The sequence below is a fragment of the Equus przewalskii genome, chromosome 22 (assembly GCF_037783145.1).
Source record: "Equus przewalskii isolate Varuska chromosome 22, EquPr2, whole genome shotgun sequence".
Classification (NCBI taxonomy): Eukaryota; Metazoa; Chordata; class Mammalia; order Perissodactyla; family Equidae; genus Equus; species Equus przewalskii.
In genome coordinates, this window is record NC_091852.1 from 53,639,368 (window position 1) to 53,662,176 (window position 22,809).

At 39.0% G+C, this 22,809-nt stretch overlaps 2 protein-coding genes across 6 annotated transcripts in view; one reads left to right on the forward strand and one right to left on the reverse strand.

Annotated features, from left to right (window-relative positions):
* CENPP (centromere protein P) overlaps positions 1–22,809 on the reverse strand; it is a 215,705-nt gene that overhangs the window by 116,525 nt on the left and 76,371 nt on the right. The window lies entirely within an intron of this gene.
* Positions 10,167–18,026, forward strand: OMD (osteomodulin). Its single transcript, XM_008534407.2, has 3 exons — positions 10,167–10,506; positions 15,232–16,185; positions 16,734–18,026. Exons 2-3 carry the CDS (start codon positions 15,246–15,248, stop codon positions 17,060–17,062), a joined length of 1,269 nt encoding a protein of 422 aa, XP_008532629.1. The 5' UTR covers positions 10,167–10,506; positions 15,232–15,245; the 3' UTR covers positions 17,063–18,026.

The window sequence follows — 22,809 nt, forward strand, 5'->3', positions numbered from 1 at the left end:
ATCTCAAAGACCATGTATCTGTATTTCCTCCAAGACACTACAATAAAAAATGATTACTAGGGGCTGGCCCAGTGGCTTAGTGGTTAAATTCATGTGCTCTGCTTCAGTGGCCTAGGGTTCACGGGTTCGGATCCCAGGTGCAGACCTATACACTACTCATCAAGCCACGCTGTGGTGGTGTCCCACATACAAAATAGAGAAGGACTGGCACAGACGTTAGCTCAGGGCCAATCTTCCTCACCAAAAAAACAAAAAAGATCACTGAATTCATGAAACAAACATAATACTTCTAGAAAATCACTTGAAGTCACTAAAACTTTTTTTTACAAAAATCCATTTTATTCCTCAAACTTTTGCATTACTTCTCTTTCCTTGATAATTCCATCTTTTTTAGAAAGAACTGTCTTACCTCGGTCTTAATTACCTCTCTACTCACAGGGCCCTTATCCTATTGCAATTGACTCAACAATTCTCTTGAGTCTATTTTTCCAAAATCTTATTGTATGAATGATATTAAACAGTAACAGCTGGCACTTAAAGGACGTTTTCAGACATTCTTCCAAATACCTCACTTGCATTTATTCATTTAATCCTTGCAAAAACGTAGCTGGCAGGTACTGTACTTATACCTGCATTGAGATGTGGGAACTGGGGCCAAAGATTCAATAACTTGTGGTGGATCCAGGATTTGATCCCAGCACTATGCTTCCAACCACGATCACACACATCTTCAGTCAGTGATCATCCTTAGAAAACCACGTGCGGTGCTTCCTCTGGAGAGTCTGTGCTGACCTGGCTTCCACACACCACGCTGCCGGTTGCTCTTTACTGGCAAGGATGCCACAATATTTTTTCGGCCTCTCCTCTTCGCCCCTCGTCCATTTCTAAGCATTCAGCTTAACCTCTAAGGTGAGGCCTTTGAAATTCACCCTCAAACATGGACCTCGCCCCGAATACCAAACTCTCAAAGGTGAACCCAAACATTTGGAGCCATAAACACAAAGTCGACATCAGAAACAATTTCCTTCAAACCCACACTACCCCTCTTGACCTTTTCTTTCCCTTGGTTGCTCTGGTTCTGAACTTGAGCAGTGCTGTTTATTCCTGACCCTCTAGCACCCCCATGGCCACCAGGTGCCAAGTCCTGCCCCTCCTGCGACATGGCCTGCATCCATTCCTTCCTTTTTATTCCAACTCGGTCTATCACAATCACTTCATTTTCTAGTTAGAGTATCAAAATCAGTTCTTGGCCTCATTTTGCCAAATCCAACTCTAACATGACCAACCAAACAGAACTGTATGCTGTCTGGATTGATTATGTCAGCCCCTTCATCAAAAGCCTCCAACAGTTTCCACTGATTGAATTACAAAAACTTTTTAACTTAGCTTTCAAGACTGTCTATGATTACACTCAAATGATATTTGAACTCCTTATTTCATGCTTACTCCAGCTCAAGATTACTTGCTGTTTCTCAAACATGATTTGTATTTTCTGGCTTCTCTGTGTTTGTTCACACCACCCTTTACATCTCTCAAAATCTTACCCAGTCTCAAACATCCATGTCAAAAGTCACCCAGGGGGCTGGCCCAGTGGCCAAGTGGTTAAGTCCGTACACTCCGCTTCGGAGGCCCAGGGTTTTGCTGGTTCAGATCCTGGGTGTGGACATGGCACCGCTTGTCAGGCCAGGCTGAGGCCGCATCCCACATAACACAATCAGAAGGATCTACAACTAGAATACACAACTATGTACTGGGGGAGCTTTGGGGAGAAGAAGAAGAAAGAAAAAGAAGATTGGAAACAGATATTAGCTCAGGTGCCAACCTTCAAAAGAAAAAAAGTCACCCATCCCAGCTCTTCCTGATTCTCCCATAAACAGATGTGGCTTCTTGTTCTCTGTCCTGAATCTTCCCAGTATTTTGACTGTGCTTTTCTTTTGCACTTATCACAATCTAACTTGTCATAGCTATTTATACATGGTCTTTTCTTCACATTCTCCAAAGGATTGGAGTCATCTTGGATGTAAGCACTGTGTTTAGTCATCTCTGTATCCTCTCTTTCTCCCCCTCACCAAAGGCTAGCCCACTGCCTTGGCTCAATCCATGTTTCTGAATTAACTCAGTGAAGGGCGATTATTAGCAAAGGGAAGGAAAAAACTTCTATTCTCATCTGAAGAACAGGATGTGTCTTAATCCTACATACCTTCTTTCATCCTAGCAGCCCACCCTCCCTCCCAGCTCTCCCGCAGACTACACGCACTGTATGCAGATGTACTGTGTGCTCTGTTGCTCAGAGATACTGGCAGGTGGCATTTTCTCCCAATGCATGCAGTGTCATTGAAGGGATTTATCACAGTTTCTCTCAAGGCTCTGGGGAGCCCTGAAACAGATCCTCCAACCCCATAAGCTCTGACCAGCGCTGTAACAAGATAAGCATTCCTCGCAGTGGTAGCTCTCCCTTGGGGAAACAACATGGAAATGAAGAGAGCTGCTTTAAAACAAATCCTTCCAGTCAGGGGAAGAGGTTACAGAGGCTTGAAGGGGCAAAAACACAGGGACAAATCAGGCCAAGGGACAAAAGCACATGCCATTCTTGGCTTTACACACAGGGCACAATCAGTCGTATGGAGTCCTGACATTAAGACTTGCAGTTTGAGCACTGAAGACTTCCTTTTCATTAGGGAAAATTTACAATAGAAGCAAAAGTAGACAAAACAATATAATGAACATTCATGTACTTCTCACTCAGTTTCAAAAATAATCAATTCATAGTCAATTATATTCATTTATATTTCCACTGCTACTATTATTTTTTTTGAGGAAGATTAGCCCTGAGCTAACTGCTGCCAATCCCCCTCTTTTTGCCGAGGAAGGCTGGCCCTCAGCTAACATCCATGCCCATCTTCCTCTACTTCATATGTGGGACGCCTATCACAGCATGGCTTGCCAAACGGTGCCATGTCTGCACCCGGGATCCAAACCGGCGAACCCCAGGCCGCCAAGGTGGAACGTGCGCACTTAACCGCTGCACCACCGGGCCGGCCTCTCCATCACTATTATTTTTAAGAACAGCTTTATTGAGATATAATTCACATGCTGTAGAATTTACCCATTTAAAGGATATAGTTCAATGATTTTTAGTATATTCAGGGTTAGCAATCATCACTACAATCAATTTCATCACTCCCAAAAGAAATCCTGTACCCATCAAAAGTTACTCCCTATTTACTGCTCGTCCTAGGTAACCACAAATCCATTTTCTGTCTCTATGAATTTGCCTATCCTGGATATCTCATATAGATGGAATCATACAATATGTGGTCTTTTGTGACTGGCTTCTTCCACTTAGAATAACGTTTTCAAGGTTCATTCATGTTGTAGTATCTATCAGTGCTTCATTCCTTTTCGTTGCCATGTGATATTCCATTGTATGGATGGACCACATTTATTTATCCATTCATCTGTTGATGGACATATAACTTGTTTCCACTTCTTGGCTATTATGAATAATGCTGGTATAAATATTTGTGTACAAGTTTTTGTGTGGACACATGTCTTCACTTTTCTTGGGTATATTCTTAAAAGTAGAATTGGTGAGTCAAATGGCAACTTTATGTTTAATTTTTTGAGAAACTGTAGACTGTTTTCCAAAGTAGCTATAACATTTTATATTCCCTTCAGCAATAGACGTGGATTTCAATTTCGCCACATCTTCACCAATACTTGTTATTGTCCATCTTTTTGATTGCAACCATCTTACTGAATGTGATACTTCCCTGTGGTTTTGATTTGCATTTCCCTTATGACTAGCGATGCTGAGCATCTTTTCATGCTTACTGACCATTTGTTATCTTCTTTAGTGAAATGTCCATTCAGATCCTTCACCCATTTTTAAATTGGTGGTGGTGGTTATTATTATTATTGAGTTGTATGAGTTCTTTATCTCTTCTAGACACAAGTCCTTTATCACATATATGATTTTCAAAATTTTTCTGCCATTCTGTGGGTTGTTTATTCACTTGTTGATGGTATCCTTTGGCACAGACAAAAAAATTTAAATTTTGATGATACCCCATTTATTTACTTTTTCTTTTCTTTCTTGTGCCACATCTAAGAAACTGTTGCTTAATCCAAGGTCATAAAGACTGACACCTATATTTCCTTCTAAAATTTAAGTTTTAGCTCTTACACTTAGGTCTTTGTTCCATTTTGAGTTAGTTTTTGCATGTGGTATAATGTGGATATCCACTTGTCTTAGCACCATTTGTTCAAAGCAGATCAACATCAAGATATAAAAGATTTCTATCATCCCATAAGGCTCTTTCATGCCCCTTCCTGGTCTACGCTCCCACTTCCCCCAGCAAACATCCAATCATTTTCCCACTCCACCAATCAGACATACTCACCCCAGAACTTTCACCTCCAGTAGTACAAGCTTCTCCCCAAAATTTCTTTTTATAAATTTTTTTAATAACTATTAACCTGAATAAACCTAAGTAATAGCAATTCTACTTCTTGGATCCATATAGCCCATTCTCGTCCCTTAACAAAAAACAGTATTTCCCCACTAATTTGGCCAAGGGAAATGTATCTTATCACCCTTTCCTGGGTCTGAAAATGTTATTGCTTTGGACTTAGCCCAGTTGGTGCAAAAGAAATGTTGAATGGATCATGTAGACAACTACTTTTTAGTTGTATATATTATCTTGGAACTTTGCTCTGTGAGAGTGGAGAGTCCTGGCCGCTCCATGTGCCTCTGAGTGCGCCCTTACTCTCTCTGCCAACTGCAATAGGTAGTGTGCTGGTCTTTTTAAAATTCTTCTCTATGTACCTCTTTTTTTGATGAGGTTTCTATGATGTCTGCTAGTTTTGTTATCATGCAGCCTATTGATTGGAAATGTACTTTTATCTCATGCAGTTTATTTGGGAGCTAACTGGGAAAAACATAAATCAACAGTCCAACTGTCAGGATACTAGATTTGGAAAATGTCTTTTTGAAATAAAGAGCTATCCCCTCAAAAACAATTAGAAACAAGGTAAAATGATCATTTGCATATAATTCATATGTGCCTGAAAACCCCAACAGAATCAACGAAAAACGATGACACAGTCACATGTATAACCAACATAAGATTGATGTCCATAATATACATAAAAAACTGCTAAAAATTAGTAAGAAAAAGACAAATGACACAATAAGAAAATAAGCAAAAAATATTAACATGTATATCTCAAAAGAGGAAACTCAAATGGCTGAAAAGCATGTGAAAAAGATGTTCAACCTCTTTAGTAATCAGGAAAATGGAAATTAAAACCACAAGGAATGCCATTATGTACCTATCAAATTGGAGAAAAGTTCAATAACGGCAAGTGTTAGTGAGACCTGAAATAAGTGCAGCCTTCCTCACCCTCAGTGAGAATGCACATCGGAATAACTACCTGAGAACATAATGTGACGTCTTGTGCAGCTGAAGGAGAGGATCCCCTCTGACCAGCAATTCCAACCCAAGGTATACGCCCTAATGAAACTATGCAAATGCCCGCAAGAGACATGTTCAAGACTATTCATGGCATTATTATTCATAATGGCAAAAAAAGGCAACAATTTAAACATCTTTTCATAGAGGAAAACAGATAAATGCTGGCATTTTCATACAATAGTATGAATCGTATACAACAGTGAAGTAGTGAATGTTGAGTGAAAAAAGAAAAGTACATCATCTATCTAAAAGTCAAAAGCACAAAATTAAGTAATACATGGTTTACAGATCCATACATATGTAGTATATATGGGTTGCAAGAGAATATTAAACACATAATTCAAAAAAGTGGTTCCCTTGGAAGGAAGAGAGAGGGAAACTAGTAGGAAAGTTTCCCAAGGCATTAATAATGTCCTTTTTCTTAAGCCGGATGGTGAATAAACACGTTTGTTTCATTAATCCTGGTATCTTACAGATACTCATTATATTTATCCTTTCTATATATAGAATATATCATTAATGAGCCCACTGCACATAAAAATAAAGACTTAGTAAGCTGAAGAACAGAAATAAAGAAATTACTGACCACATAAAACCAACGGACAACCTTAACGTTGGAAGATATTAATGAAAAAGAAATATGCAGATCAAGTCAAACCAAACAACGCAGCAGCAGCAAATGAGAAGTCAGGCAGATTACGAAAAAGAAGAGTGCCAAGGAGAACAAGCCTGACCAGATACTCAAGGCCACAACAATTAAAGTCACTGGTGGTGGTGTAGGAGTCCCAGATAGCACTGGGGAGAGTGGAAGAGTGAGAAGCAACTCATCGAGCGTGTGCTAACAGTGGCATTTCAGGCAGGAGGACTAATCTCTGGGTTGGTATGGGGCAGCTCTCCAGGAGCATCTTTCCTCCAAAAGGCAAGAAGTTAGAAAGACATTCAGAAAATAGAAAAGAAGGAGAACCTCAAAAAATACTATTTATTCATTTACTCATTCATTCAAATAATATGTACTGAGCATCCACTGTGAACAATTTGGGTGGCAGTACATAAGAGAGTCTAGCTAGTTAGAAAGGAGAAAGCAGATAAATAATTACATTTATAATTTATTAAAACTGGGATCAGCTGGTATCTGAAGGATACGCAGGAGTTAGCTGGCTTGAGGGGTGGGAAGGTTCAGCATTCTGAGCAGAGGGAAAAGCATGTCCAAGGCCTGAGTGGGGAAGAAGCAGGGCAGCTACTCCAGAAAGAAGGCCAGTGTGTACAGCCCAGAAACACAAGTCAATTGGTCCAAGAAAGGGAAAGAGGTAGGCCGTCAGAGCTTTACCAAACGTGAAGGCCATATCTGGAATTTATTTTAAAATATGAAGCAACACCAGAGGATTTTAAGCTAAAGCATTGTACAGTTAGATTTATTTTTATACAGAACAAGACGAAAAATGGATTGGAGAAGGAGATATGTGAACACAGGGAGACCAGTCAAGACACTACTGAAAACATGAGTGAGAGACATCCTCACTGGAAAGGAGACAGCGACAGTGGAGACCAAGAGACGGAGACACACTAAAAAGATATTTAGGTGCTGGAACACAAAGAACTCAATATTAGATCAAATGTGAAAGCGAGGGATGGAAGGTAATTTAGATCAGGAGTTCTCAACTTTTCATGGCAACTGAGACACTTGTTAAAAATGTAAGTTCCTGGGCCCACACTCAGAGATGCTGGAACCTGAATTTTAAACCAGTAGCCCTGGTTAATTCAGACACTGATGGACCTCCCACCACATTTTGGGATGCACTGATTTAGAGGACTCCCAAACTTCTGGCTTACATAAGAGAGTGAGTGAGGTTGGGATGGGGGCACCATTTATGGGAAAAGTGAAAGAGAGGGAAATGGAAGCTAGTGAGGGTGGGTCACGAACTCCTCACAACCCTGTAGGGGCAGATGCACAAAGACGAACCATGTCTGTGGGGCAAATGTGACATCTAGTGTTTGGATTATTTCTGTACGGCTGCCTAAATGGTCTTTCTGGGGGAAGCAGCTCATCAGTTAAGTGTCATATTGGCCTTGTAAACACGATTGATTTAGAACGCTGGGAGGCTGAGACTTCCAAGCACGTCAGAAGCATATGCTCATCTTGATGCTGGCCCTGGCTGCCTCTATGAGGATACCCCTACCCTTCCTCCTACATCATTCCACCCCAGCTGTGCTGACTTTTGTCCCTCTGACACCAACTTGGCTTGTGCCCTCACTATATTCAGGTCTTTGCTAAACTATATAAAATAGTAACTTTTGAGGCCAGCCCCGTGGTCAAGTGGTTAAGTTGGTGCACTCCACTTTGGCGGCCCAGGGTTTCGCCGGTTCAAATCCTAGGTGTGGACGTGGCACCGCTCATCAGGCCATGCTGAGGCAGCATCCCACATGCCACAACTAGAAGGACCCACAACTAAAAATACACAACTATGTAGCAGGGGCTTTGGGGAGAAAAAGGAAAAATAAAATCTTAAAAAAAAATAGTAACTTTCCTTTTTAAAAACTTTTATTGATAGATTTTTTGAGAGCAGTTTTAGGTTCATGGCAAAATTGAGCAGAAGGTATAGACATGGGTGCTGGGTGTGCTCATTGCTGCTGGAGTGTCACTGCTGCTAGGCCCTCTTGGCTGACAGAGCCAGAAGACAGGTGTGTGTACACTGGCACGAATTTACACACACATCTATGAACAGTTCAGATGCAGCCACCTGTGTGTATGCTAAGCTCAGCGTGAGTTCACACTGACGTCTCCAGTCTGACCTCTCCCCACATGGATGGATCCCTCTGCCTCCCCTTGCTCATCTGTAACTTCCGTCCACCATTGAGACACCTGGCTCCCCACCGGCCACAGTCGCATGACCGCCTTGTCCAGCACACCTCACAGTGGAGTCAGAAGTGCTCATTCATTTGTATCCCTTGACATGTAACATTCTGCAGCACTCGATACATGTTTACTCTCTGTTTTCCTCCCCCATGACAACAGGGACTTGGACTGCTGAGTCCCCAGCATCTAAAACTGCCCAGATCAAAGTAGGTGCTCAATAAATTTTAGCTGAATGAATAAATGAATGAAAACATTCATGCTTATTACCATAATTAAGCAGGTCTCAGTCAGATCTTTCCTAGCCAGCACTACATTATTCAGCTTTGAGATACTGTATCTACTTCAATCAAATTATAATCATACAGTATATTTAGACTTTTTACCAATCTAATTAACTTCTCTCCCCAATTGCTACAATTGTTACCACCCAACTGAGACAGTGACCCATCACAATCACTTCCATTTTCTACTTTCCCTCCAAGGCCTGACTGAAACCACCCTCTCCCACTTCCATCCTCGCCACCTAAACATCCTGGACACCTCACATAAATTCCTAGACACTTCTGATTCTGTGGTTCTAGCTATCTATTGATAAATGTTCTTTTCACATTTGTTAGGAGCATGAACAACATAATCACTATCCTAAGTTCAAATCACAGAGTTAAGTGAGGAATTATATAAAAATTAAGCTGTTGATTTTAAACCATTCTTGCAAAAGAACTGTGAGGGCATGTAAAATAATGTTTTAAAAAAGTACACAGATATGCTCTCTTTCCTTAGTGCGCAAGCCTGAGGCTTAAGAACAAAGACTAATAGAAAACATATGAAAAAGATCAGTAACAAGATGAAATCTTGGCCCAAATATGCTCTGCCACGTTTTACATACCAGTGTCTCAAATACTAGATGAGATTTTTACGATACTGCCAAAGCATCACTTGAAATACTGTATACTTTTAAAAAATCTAAAGTATAACAAAATAAATCTTGTGAATTCTTTGTAAAAACCTAATGGGAAACACTATTTTGAGGAAACAAAAACAAAATTCCAGGATTCACTTTACCTTATTAGTTTGCACAAGCTTGAAAGACTCTCGCAAAGAATGAACTCAAAGTTCACTGCCAAGAGATATAAACTAACTCTCTGTTTAAAACATGAAAACATTAGTATAAAAATACAGCATTTAAGCAGTTAGCTGCTACTCTTCAGGAGGGACAGCAGAGAAATGAGGAAATTTTCCACACCTGCAAAATAAAGGCAATAGTAGTTGTCAGCAGAAGTTACTCATTCCACCTTATTTGATAGTATAAAACTTTTTGGTGTACTTTTAAAAACAAGCAAATCAGAGATTCACCTTCTGAGTGCAAGACACGGAATTCTACAACGAAGAGACTAATTTTTCTTTTTGTTTTTAAAGATCGGCACCTGAGCAAACAACTGTTGTTTTTATCTCAAAGATTATTCGAAGGCATTCTAGTGGGTATATTTGGGAGGAAGGTGAGAAAGAGGATAGTGATAGGAAAAAAGGTGTAATTCTTTGTATGCAGAAGTTATATATGTAATCTGTGTCACCAATGACAATCTATTCCATTTAAAAAATAAACTAGGTATGAAATGCTAGCTGCTTCTAATGCTGGTTCCTTGTCTTAACAAAGGGAAACACTGATGTGAACACAAGGTACCAGACAACCGCTGTCTCAAGATGACTCAGTTCCACCTTAAATTGCTGGGACACTGAGCTCCATGTTACAGTGGACCTTAATTTGAAGAATTCTTTGGCACGAAAATGAAAATAAAAACAGTAATCAGTACATGCTGTTTCATTTAGTTCTGTTTGCCTTTCATATTAGAGGAAATTCTTGCCACACCTCAAACCAAAATTAAGGGGAAAAGAAAGAAGCCAGCCACATAAATCTGACCAAGAACACAAGCATCTTAATTTGAATCTACAAAGCTTTGGATAATGAAAAGAAATACATAATTTTAATTCAACCCAAGTGTTTTCCAAGCAGATTATATTTGCTTAAATTGCTACAGTAATTCAAAGGACAGCCCTGTCTGGACACACAGTTACTGTGGATTTTTAAGAGACTCGGTTAAAGAATTTAGGAATTTCTGATTCACTTACTGGATTTGCAAATTCATCAACCCCTGAAAACTAAAGCAAACTCAACAGGTATGATGATAAAATAATTTTCAATTTTTTAAGATAGTAGTCCTACTGTTAAACATAAAAAAGTATATTTGATTTGCTTAATATTAAAGTAGATTGCAGCCATCATAAAAGCACAATTTTTGGAAGCAATATCTGGTAAAACATTGATTAGACAAAATATTCAGGGAAAGAAGTAATATAGTGAATTTAATTTTCTAACTTAAGATTTACCCAATAAATAATCTGTTTAGATGTTTTTTACTTTGAATGAAAGATTCTCGGTTAATAGATCATTTTCTGCTTTCTCTCTCTCTCTCTCTCAACTTTAAATGACAAAAAACTGGCAAGCCTTTGAGCCATACATCTGAGCAGTGCTCGAGGTTCTGGGTGTAGAGAAGATGGGTATTTGAACAAATTTCACTAGAAAAAATTTCCTCAAAAATTCTCAAAATTGTCTCACAATTTCTCTACTGGACAAATCCCTAACATTAGAATATTTTTGTTTTCATATGACTCTCAAAGGGACGATACTATCTAGCACCGAAGGATCTAGCTTCTTAGGTTTCAGTTAACTAAGATTTAAATGTTACTATGGCTAAAACTAATTTTGAGACTTTCCTATTTTTAACAGCAAAAGAGTCTCACTTTCTTAGGCGTTGGGTGTAAAGTGATATATACTACTTCAATTTTACAGAGTTAAATTTAAAACTACTTTTGGAAAAATTCTGAACCATATACTAACACTTGGTTTCTTATATTCTAGTTTCTATGGCATATCAATAAAACAATTAAGTCTTTAATAAAATGCTATGAGGCTTTCTTATTACTTTAAACTTTCCAGAACAAAGTTCTACCTCATTTCAATTAACAATTTTAATTAGAACTTTCTTGATGAAGTCACGAGTGCTTTTTTCCAAGTAAGAGAAATGCTATGACACAGGAAGTTTTATAGTTATGATAGGAGAAATACACATTAATGGATAATTTTTAAAACCTGGTAACATATATTTTACTTTGCTATAACGTACTTTGTTCACTTTACTCAAAACTGTTGAAGGACAGTTGTGACTTTAATTCTCAAATGTAAGGCTACAGATTGACGATTGCTAATGTTTTCAACACAAGGATAAAATTCAGAGTTCTGATGAGCAAGGCTCTTTTCAAAGTTCACCAGTGTAACCATCAGCTTCCCAGACCCCTCCTGACGTGGCCTGATACCACGCAGCTGCTTGTCTCTGCCTCTCTGCTTCTACTTCATCCCTCTGGGACACAGAACCTTACAGACCTCAACTCCCTGGTGCAGTGAGACTGAAATGAAGTATGACAAGTACTTGAAAAAGTTAATATGCTATACTATAATGAGTATAATAAAATACTATAAATACATAAAATATTATCAGCCAGTAAGTAAAATGTACAGGGCGTTCTATACCCATTCCTGCTAATTTCCCAACATGTGGACCAAATGATCCCTACCAAGACTTTCCTGTCTCCCACAAGCAGGATTAAGCCACTGCTCCCACAGCACTGGTGCCTCTGCTGTAAGCCATATTTCCCTCTGCCTGAGAATACGATTCGCTGTGTTGTCTCTCTTGTCCACTAAACTGTATGCTCTTTACAGAGGGGACCATGTCTTCCTGTCTTCTTCATTTCTGTGTTGCCACAAACACAGTGCCTCATCCTCAAAAATAATTCAAGACAATGGTTAACTGAAATACCCCAACCAAACTAACTAAATAACTACTAATACTTGTAAGGTGCTTTACTAACCACGTTCACGCATCTAGCACTGGTCACTAGGTTCAGCAGCTAGCGCTCGACACTGCCTATTCTCTCACTTTACTTCCTCCCAGGACTCTCTCCTACGTCACGCATGAACACTGCAGTGTACAGACCATGGATCAATTATATGAATGAACTAAGTTAGGTGTTTGCCCCAGAGTGTGAATTCTTTAGGTCAGAAGTGAGGCCCTCCAGATTGTGTCCAGACTGGCCATTAACAGTCCTCTTTGCTCCTTCTACAGCTCATTACCACTTGCCATCATGCAACTTTTGTTGCCTGTGTGCTTTTGCTCATCTCTTCTATCTGGAAATCTGCTTCCCTCTCTCCTTCTATGAGAATTCTAACATTCCTTCAAAGTCTACTTCAAATGCCATGTCCTTCACGAAGCCCACGGATAAGAAGGAACAATAGATGGGGTCTATTTAGAATTGCAAAAGGAAACTTTATGAGTTTCAAAATCACAGATTGTTTAAAAAGATCAAACCATTGCTATTTTGGCATTTTCTGTAGATAGGAATAAGAATAAATATAATAAAATATATTAGAGTTGGGGCTGGCCTCATGGCGGAGTGGTTAACTTTGCACGCTCTGCTTCGGCGGCCCAGGGTTTCACTGGCTTGGATCCCAGGCACGGACATGGCATCGCTCATCAGGCCATGTGGAGGCGGCATCCCACATGCCACAACTAGAAGAACCCACAACTAAAATATACAACTATGTACTGGGGGGATTTGGGGAGAAAAAGCAGCAAAAAAGGGGAAGATTGGCAACAGTTGTTAGCTCAGGTGCCAATCTTTAAAAAAAAAAAAAAAGAAAATATATTGGAGTAAATAATTTGTTTAATCCTATTTTCTTGGTAAAAAAAAGCAAGCAAGGTCATCATCCAGACCCAATGGGGAATGAGGTTCTAGAGGCTTGTCTGGGAGAGTGGGAAAAGGAATGGACTAAGGAAATGTGGCTGGGCAGTACCTGAGTGGTCGTGAATTAAAGTGAGACCAGTGGGCTTGGTCCTGTTTTTCTCCCGTCACACTCAGCTGCCTGAGTCGGGCAGAGTGACGGAGACAGCAGTTAACAGGGTTGGAGTTTACCAGCAGACTGAGGACATGAGGGGCCAGAAAGTCTGGGCACATGCGAAGGAGTGACACAGTGACGCACTCAGGGTCTAGGCTGGTAAGAACGAACTGAGTATATTGGGAGGTGTGGAGGCGGGGCGGTGAAAAAACAGGATCAACGTATTTTAGGTCCCACTGAGACCAGAGAATGACTGCAGTTGGAGTTACTACACAGAGTAAGTCATAAAGACAGGAGGTAGTGGTCAGAGTATGAAGGGGCTGCAGCGCCACTAAGAACAAGGCCCAAAGTGTGGGTGTACGGAAGGAAGGGTGAGGAGATCGGAGAAAACATCACTGAAGAAAAAAGATCGAGGGCCTCTAACTAGCGGAACAGCTACTTCAAATCCCGAATACACACAGTATTTACATTCTATACAGTTTTAGTTTCTGACAAGAAACAAGCAACTAAGATGTTAGGGTTTAGGGCAGCCTTTCTCAAATGGGGTTCTGTCAGAGAAAGTGATTTAAATACCTATTTTCTCAATTATCCCAATGACGATAATAGCTAGCACCATTCTAGATGAACAGGAGATAAGTCATTTCAATACAGAGAATGATGTGTTAGGACCTTAATTCTCTCATGAAACTCTGGATGAGAAGGGTAGGGAAAAACGGTCTCAGTAAAAGAGGTATCATTCTTTTTTTTAACCTTTTCCTAAATAAGATACTTATTCCATCTGGATGGCCTCCCAATCTGCAAAGCACTTTTACATGCAGATCTCACATGACTCTAACAACTACGAGGTGAGATAAGGAGGCAAGCGTTACAATTCTCACTTTATTGATGAGGCAAGAGGCAGACATGTCAAGTGACTTGACCTTTGTAAGTGACAGGACTGAAATGAAGGCCTTCAGGCTCCTCATCCAGGACACAATCCACCATTCACTACAACTTCAAGTTTCACACAAGTGTTGGTCTGTCCTTCTCAAGCTGAGTGCACCCTCCTTTACAATCCCACCCCACACACCCGCCTACTCACCATATTGCATGTCTGTCTGATTCTCCACTAGACCTAAACTCCTGGGAGATAGTGTGTTTTTAATATCTGTATATCTAGAACTTCACTCAAAAATATTAGTGGAAAGAAGAAAGCTAGGAAGGTAATAGGAAAAATGTATAGAATAACCTATTAGGAACTAAAACTTCATAGAATGTAAATATTGTGTATTTGTTATTCAAGTAGTTATTCAAGTACAGTCAGAGATGAAATAATTGGATTCTAGAAACTGTTTTATGGGGAAAATCTGAAGTCATGATTAGGTTTGGACAAAAAACATTAATAGGAAACATGATAGCTATTTTTAGTATCTCAAGCTCTCACATAAAAGGGAGTGTTTCATGTTCTTCTAAAGGGCAGAAAAGAGCATCAGCAAATAGAAGCTGCAGTGGGAAAATTTTGGTTAATTTTAAGAAAGAACCTCCTAGGTAAAGCTCTCTAAAATCTAGGCTCTCTCTTCTTGTGGGTAGTGACCATCACTGAAGGGACCAAACAGCCAGTGAGAACACCCAGCATTTACAGTAGAGGGAGCACCTGGCTGTGGGGTTGAGAGATGTAACGCTGTCATTGTAAATCTACAGTCTCGTGAGCAAGACACACTGAGATTCTCTTAAAAGATGATTACTTAGTCTGGTTCAATGCAACATGTGATTTTTTTTTTTTTAATACAACCTTACTGGTACTTAAATATTAGTTTTGGTTTGAGCATTGCCCTTTCATTCTGGACATTCTCTTATATATTTCAATACAGATACAGATATTACAAGTTTTATATAACTGTCAATTTATAAAAGAATTATTCTAAGTTTAACTCACTTTTCTCACAACATATTTCCTTTCTCCCTTGGAATAGGACAAAAACACAACATGGGCTTTTTAAGTCCAGTATGTGTCATTTTCTTCTTTCTTGGAGTCAAAGTATATTGCCAATATGAAAGTTATCAATGGGATGAAGATTATGACCAAGAGCCAGATGAAGTCTACCAACCAGAATTCCAATTTCGTCAAAATGTAGACTACAGAGTGCCTTTTCATCGGCATACTTTAGGCTGTGCCAGTGAATGCTTCTGTCCACCTAACTTTCCATCATCAATGTACTGTGATAATCGCAAACTCAAGTCTATCCCAAATATTCCAGCACACATTCAGCAAGTCTATCTTCAGTTCAATGAAATTGAGGCTGTGACCGCAGATTCACTCATCAATGCAACCCAACTTAAGGAAATCAATCTCAGCCACAACAAAATTAAATCCCAAAAGATTGATCATGGTGTATTTGCTAAGTTGTCAAATCTACTACAACTTCACCTACAGCATAACAATTTAGATGAATTTCCATTTCCTCTTCCTAGGTCTTTGGAAAGACTTCTTCTTGGTTATAATGAGATCTCCAGACTGCAGACAAATGCCATGGATGGGCTAGTAAACTTGACTATGCTTGATCTCTGTCATAATCATGTTGATGATTCTATGTTACAAGAAAGAATCCTTGCCAAAATGGAAAAATTAATGCAACTCAACCTATGTAATAACAGATTAGAATCAATGCCTCTTGGTTTGCCTTCTTCACTTATGTATCTGTCCTTAGAAAATAATTCAATTTCTTCTATACCAGAAAATTACTTCAAAGGACTTCCAAAACTCCATGCTCTAAGAATGTCACACAACAAACTACAAGACATCTCATATAATATTTTTAATCTTTCCAGCCTCATAGAGCTCAATGTTGGACACAACAAACTGAAGCAAGCATTCTATATTCCAAGAAATTTAGAACACCTATACCTAGAAAATAATGAAATTGAAAGTACGTAAATTTTCATTATTTTTTAAAGGTAGAAAGAATAGTATTTTCACCTTTTAAAGAACAAATCTTTAAAAATCTATGCTTTACACATTGCTAAAAATGGTTGCTTTGAGGTTGGCTAGGGAAATGGTAGAAATTGGCCTCAGAGGAAGGTGTGCTATAAACCGTACAGTCTTTTCTATTATCACCTTGAACACTGAGAAATAGTACTACAGAGCATATGAAGAAATATATATATCCCGAGTAGTGAGACTATAGGTGATTTTCAGTTTTTTCTTTTTGAGATTGTTTCTACTAAGAATTTATTACTTAAATAATTTATTACTTAAATAGCGAATGAAGCCATCATTTATTTTAATAATATAAAATTCATTCATAGTTTCATTTTCATTTTATTATTTGACTACTGTAAAAAATAACTGAACCTAATTACACTTAAAAGTATTTTAATTACTTAAACTATATCCCAACAATAACATTTCAATAAAGTCCAATATAGGATTATGAATATAATGCAGCAGGATTAATTTTTAACTTGTATTTTTCAGATATCAATCTTACAGTGATGTGTCCATCTGTTGATCCACTACATTACCATCATTTAACATACATCCGTGTGGACCAAAATAAGCTAAAAGAGCCAATAAACTCATACATTTTCCTCTGCTTCCCTCATATACATAGTATTTATTATGGTGAACAAAGAAGCACTAATGGTCCAACAATACAACTGAAGACTCAAGTTTTCAGGAGATTTCAAGATGATGCTGATAGTGAAGATGATGATGATTCTCATGAAGGCCCAGAACAAGAAGGAACAGAAGAAAACACTGACCCTCACTATTATGGAAGTCAAGAATGGCAAGAAATGATATAGGTATACATTTATGAATTCACAAAATATTATTCAATATAAATTTAACTAATCATGCATAGCTCACAGTAATATATCTAGAATTTTGTATTAGTATAAGATCAGATTGAATATAAGTTGTTGGTAATATCTGCATCATCACATAGGATTAAAACTTAGTCAAATGATACCAGTCTTTAAAAATAGAATAAGTGGGAATAAAAAACTAAACTATAAACAAAAATATTATCATGTTGAGAAGAAAAAGTGAGTATGCCATTTCTATTAACAGTTATTTTTCTGAGAATGATGAAAGTAGCAGCATTAGAAGCTAAGAACTGTAAGCCATGTGCTTTAATCACCATGAGGACAGAGTTTAAATGCCACGAGGTTACGCTAATGTAACAGGCAGCCATTCATTTAAGGAGTAAATTATTTTCTTTGACTTGATCTCCAGAAAAGCTTTCACACTTGTATTTGAGATGTCATCACCACGACATCCACCCCCTGGCCCTACCACTTAGATCGATGGATGATATTTTTGATTTTTAAAAGAGGCCAGCCTATTTAAGGGATCCAAAGCACGTAGATTCATAAAATCAACTAGTCTTGTTTTTCTCTCAGAGCAACAAGGCATAAAATTTTAAACCCTGTATCTGAATAACTAAAAAATACCAAGTTATCTCATCACAATCCGTATTCCAGCAAATTTCAGCAGCTGTCCAAAATAGTCTTTTATGTGTTCCATTTTAACTGGGATAAACGTTTTTATAGTAAATTCACTAGAGAAAGGTTGCTTTGTTTTAGTTACATAAACTTTTGCTAATAAGTGCTTTGTTCACAAGGTTAAGTTAACGTTAGCCTAAGAAAGTCTATCAACATTACTAAACACTTCTATTTCTTAGCACAATATATTAAAAACATATATGTATCAGCCAATGTTTGTTTACATAGTGCTAAAGTTGAATAAAGTTCCTTTAAAACGTGACAACAGACAGGCTTTGATACCTTCTTCAAAACCTTAAAAATCACGTATTATTTAATCTATTACTTTGAAGAATTTTAAATATGCCTTATAATGAAGATGACCTAACTGCTGTGATGAACTGTCTTGATTTACCAGGCTAACATCTCACAGGATTCCTCAGATAAGGAATAAACACCAATCTGGGGCTGCCCATACAGGAAACCCAAAGAACGAAACAATTTGGACAATATGAAAAGACAGGACAAGTAAAACTATATTTTAGAAGCAGTTTTCAAGTAGTAAGTTTTTTTGGAGATGACAGTTTAAAACGAAGTGTCGAATGCTCTTTATATCTTTGAGTAGGTTACTAGCATTTAGCAGAAATAGAACACCCCCAGGGACAAGCTCAACAATCCAGAATAAACATGAACAACACTGGTTCATTCATTTAATCTACAGTTATCAAGTCATTTGGTATGTATGGCTTAGCAATGAGAGGTCAAAAAACGCAGCACCTATGTGCACCTGCATCACCATAAGATACAAGTGTGAAGGGAAGGGTTTGAGCAAAATTCTAGTGATGTAGGCAAAGCACACTTTCAACAGAGGTAAAAAAAATTTTAAGGGGGGGCCAGCCCAGTGGTGCAGCGGTTAAGTGCACATGTTCTGCTTCGGCAGCCCAGGGTTCGCCTGTTTGGATCCCGGGTGCGGACATAGCACCACTTGACAGGCCACGCTGTGGCAGGTGTCCCACATATAAAGTAGAGGAAGATGGGCCTGGATGTTAGCTCAAGGCCAGTCTTCCCCAGCAAAAAGAGGAGGATTAGTAGCAGTTAGCTCAGGGCTAATCTTCCTAAAAAAAAAAAAAAATTTTAAGGATTACCTCCCCCTTTATTAACATTAAAAAAAAATTGGGTTATAAATTTAAACATTTATTAAGAGCTAACGTGGAAAATACTGTGGGTGTTCTAGGAGATAAGAAGGATAAGACTAGTTCTTACCTAGAACAATTTAAAATTTAATGAGGAGCCATTAGGGAAACGCAAATCAAAATCACGATGAGATACCCCTTCACGCTCACAGGACGGGTATCATCAAAAAGACAAGAAACAAGTGTTAGTGTGAGGTGGAGAAAGTGGAACCTTCACATACCACTGGTGGGGACATCAAATGGTGCAGCTGCTTTGGAAAGCAGTCTTGGCAGTTCTCCCAAAAGTTAGAGTTACCTATGATCCAGCAGTCTCACTCCTAAGTATACACCTAAGAGAGCTGAACACATGTTGACACAAAAACAAGTAAACACACGCTCAGAGCAGCATTTATCCATTAACAGCCAAAAAGTGGAAAGCACCCAAATGCCCATCAGCTGATGAATGGGTAAAAAAAATGTGGTCTAGCCATACAATGGAATATTATTCAGCCAAAAGAAGGAACCAAGTACTGATACATGCTACAACATGGAAGAACCATGGAGATATCATCATGCCAGAGAAAAGTCAGTCATAGAAGACCACATATTATATGATTCCATTCATGTGAAATATCCAGAACAGACAAATCTATAGACACAGAAAGACTATTGGCTGCCTGGGTTTGTGGGGGCAGAGGAATGGAGGGAAAGTGGGGAGTGACTGATTATGAGTAGAGGGTTTCTTTTTGAAGTGATAAAAATATTCTAAAATTGATTGTTGGTGATGGTTGTACAAGTTTGAAAACACTAAAAACTACTGAACTGTACAACTTTAGAAGAATGAATTGTGTAAGATACGAATTATTTCAAAAAAGCTGTTATTAAAAGATTTAATGAAGTAAGAGCAAACAACTCACTCTAACACAAGGAAGAAAAGAAAGAAAAGCTAAAGTGGCAGTAACTATGAAAGACGATGTGAATTACTCCACTTCCGGCCAGGACATGGTGAAGCAGTTGAAGGCTTCAAGGAAGAGGTGGTATCTTGATGTGTGAGTAGGAACTGACTGGCAAGAGCGGAGAAAACAAGCTTCCAAGGTGAGATTAATATAAAGGTGTGGTAATTACTTATTTCACCTCTTGTAAAGTTTAAAAACAGAAATCCTCCAAATTTCAGAATTCTGAAGGTTCTATTTTTATCTTCTCCTAAATTGATAACTTTTGTCTGACACAGCAAGGAAGGCGAGAGGATGGCACAAAAATACCACCCTCCTGTACTCAGGGATGCTAGGAGTTGGAATCAACTGGATGGAACTAACAACAAAAAAAAACTGGTTAAAGAAAATACATTTATTTAGCAATTCAAAACAAGGAATTTGTGCACCTAGGTAGAAGCCTGACTTCACACTTCTGACTAACCTAGGTGACTGTGAGTAAATGACAACTTCTGGAAGCTTGCCTTTCTGCATTTCTGCAAGGAAGGTGGTTCTCACAGGGTTGTGAAATGGTGTACATAACAGCACTTTAAAAAGTACCTGCCAGTTACAGGTATCCAACAAGCAGTAACTACTACTTCAGCATGCCCAGCCCAGCAGCCTGCTGGATCTCTGTGTCCCAGACGTCAGGCGTGCTTCATACACTTCAGTGTTCTCTCAGGGCCCCCAGAACAGAGTCAGCATCTCTTCAGGTTCCTTCCAAGATGCTACTCGTAGCAAAGATCAGTGCCAAGAGAGACTTTACTCAGTTTCGTTAGGGAGAGAGCAGAGGGTGCTTAAACCATATACTCACGACAAACATACTCCAAGTCACGATTTGATAGTCTGGATCTCCAAAGCACCTCTGGACTGTGTACCAGGGAGGGGAGCAGGGTTTCTCCCACCCCTCACAAGGCACTCAGCTGCCTGGCTCCTCTGGCCAGAATAAGGTCAAACTCTCCTGTGTATTAGGAAGAAGAGGTCAAATCTACTCCGGCTCCTCCCTCCAAAGGTGTGCATATGTCAACATGTAGCAGAATGTCCTCCAGCTGCAGGGCCCAGTGAGGAGGCAGGTTAACAACCATGTTTTGTTATTTGAAAATGCTCTGAGGAACTTATACCCACTCCAAGTATTTCTCATTAAAAATAAAAGAAATAATCCCCAATGCTTTCCTCAAGAGAAACTGAAGAATAAAGTACTCTTCCAATTAGTACATCAAGATTGCAGTTACCCTCCAGATCTACAGACAAAATCAGTTGATTTGATATTTATAAAAGGAAAAAAACCCATGAAAATTCACCTCTTTTCTCATTACACTTCTGGGTATTAGTTACATTAGCTACTTGGCTGACCTGTGTTTGTAACCACTAACAAATAAATCCAAATCACACCATGAACTGAAGCTTAATTAACAAACAAAAGCAGAGCATACACTTAGCTTATAGAACAGAAACAAAAATAAAGGATATTTCATAAATTTGCTCACAATAACACTGGTTGAGCATGTTTAGGTAGTGTTTAAATATTACCTAAAACACCATACATTTTCCCTTTACTCCTCAAGCTACAACCACTAAACTAAAATGCAGGGGTATGCATATCATATAACACACTGAACCAACTCCACGGGAAAAAGAGAAGAAACGAACCTTGTCTCCTCTGTACATTTTCACTGCTGCAAAGAATTCATGTGACCCCAAGGACGGCTAGAACCAAAACCGCAGTTTCCTGATATCAAATCTATCTCTTCTAAATCTTGGAAATAAAGTACAAGAGCAGCTGGAAACAAAATTAAATCATAACAGGTAAAATGCCAAGTTTCTTATATGTTCCAATTTTCTAAATAGGTAAATAAATAAACACTTTTTGGTTTTCTCTGGATCCATTACAGTGCAGGACTCTGCAAGGCAGCTAGCAATTTATTGGCGGGGGCGGGGGGGGGGGGGGATTCTAGTCTCCCAAGTCTTGCAGCAGGTTGAAGTCGCCCTTTTCTTCACTTTCTATTGTTGTTTTCCATTTTCTTTCTTTCCTTTTTAAATTGCTTTTAGTTACATTTAGGCAAGACAGCCAAATACTCTGGGTCATCAGACCAAAGGGGCTTGTCTTTCTCTCACAAGGAGACAGTGCCAGCCTCTGATGGACACAACTGCATGCCAAACACCAAGGAGCCTGTTTTCCACACACCATCAGGTTAGTTCTCACAACTGCCCCACCCCCCCACTTACAGTAGAGGAAACGGAGGCTCTGAGAAGGTAGGCATTTTACTCAAAGTCACACAGCTGGGAAGCGAGGAATTACGCCGAGCAGGTAAATATCAGTTATCACGGACATGTCTGTTATTACTTTACATGTTTAGGCTGCGAATTCACTATATGGAGATTTATGTACTACTCAAAAAATTCAACTCACAAATACAATACATTTTTAACTTGAACCCTTCCTTATATTGAGTCCTAATTCCGCTCCCTTTAAATTTCACTGTTTTGTCTGGGAAGTACTTGAGTTCTCATCTTTATCCCATTTGAGCACATGACTGGGCTTTAGGCATAAGCATGAGATTTGAGATGGAGATTCAAACCACAGACTTTCCATAAAATCATAGAATGTTGGATTTAAAAGGGTCTATAAATATCTGGTAACTCAGTGATTCTCAGTGGGGGTGATTTTGCCCTGCAGGGGACATCTGACAATGTCTTGAGACAATTTTGGTTGTCATGACGGGTGGGGATTAGGAGTGGAGGAGTGTTACTGGCATCTAGTGGGCAAAGGGCAGGGATGCTGCTAAACGTCCTACAATGCGCAGGATAGCCCCACCACAAAGAATTATCCGGTCCAAACTTCTAATACTGCTGAGGTTGAGAAACTGCAGGAACTAGATTCTAGTCCAACAGATAAAGAAACTGAGGCACACAGAAGTTAACT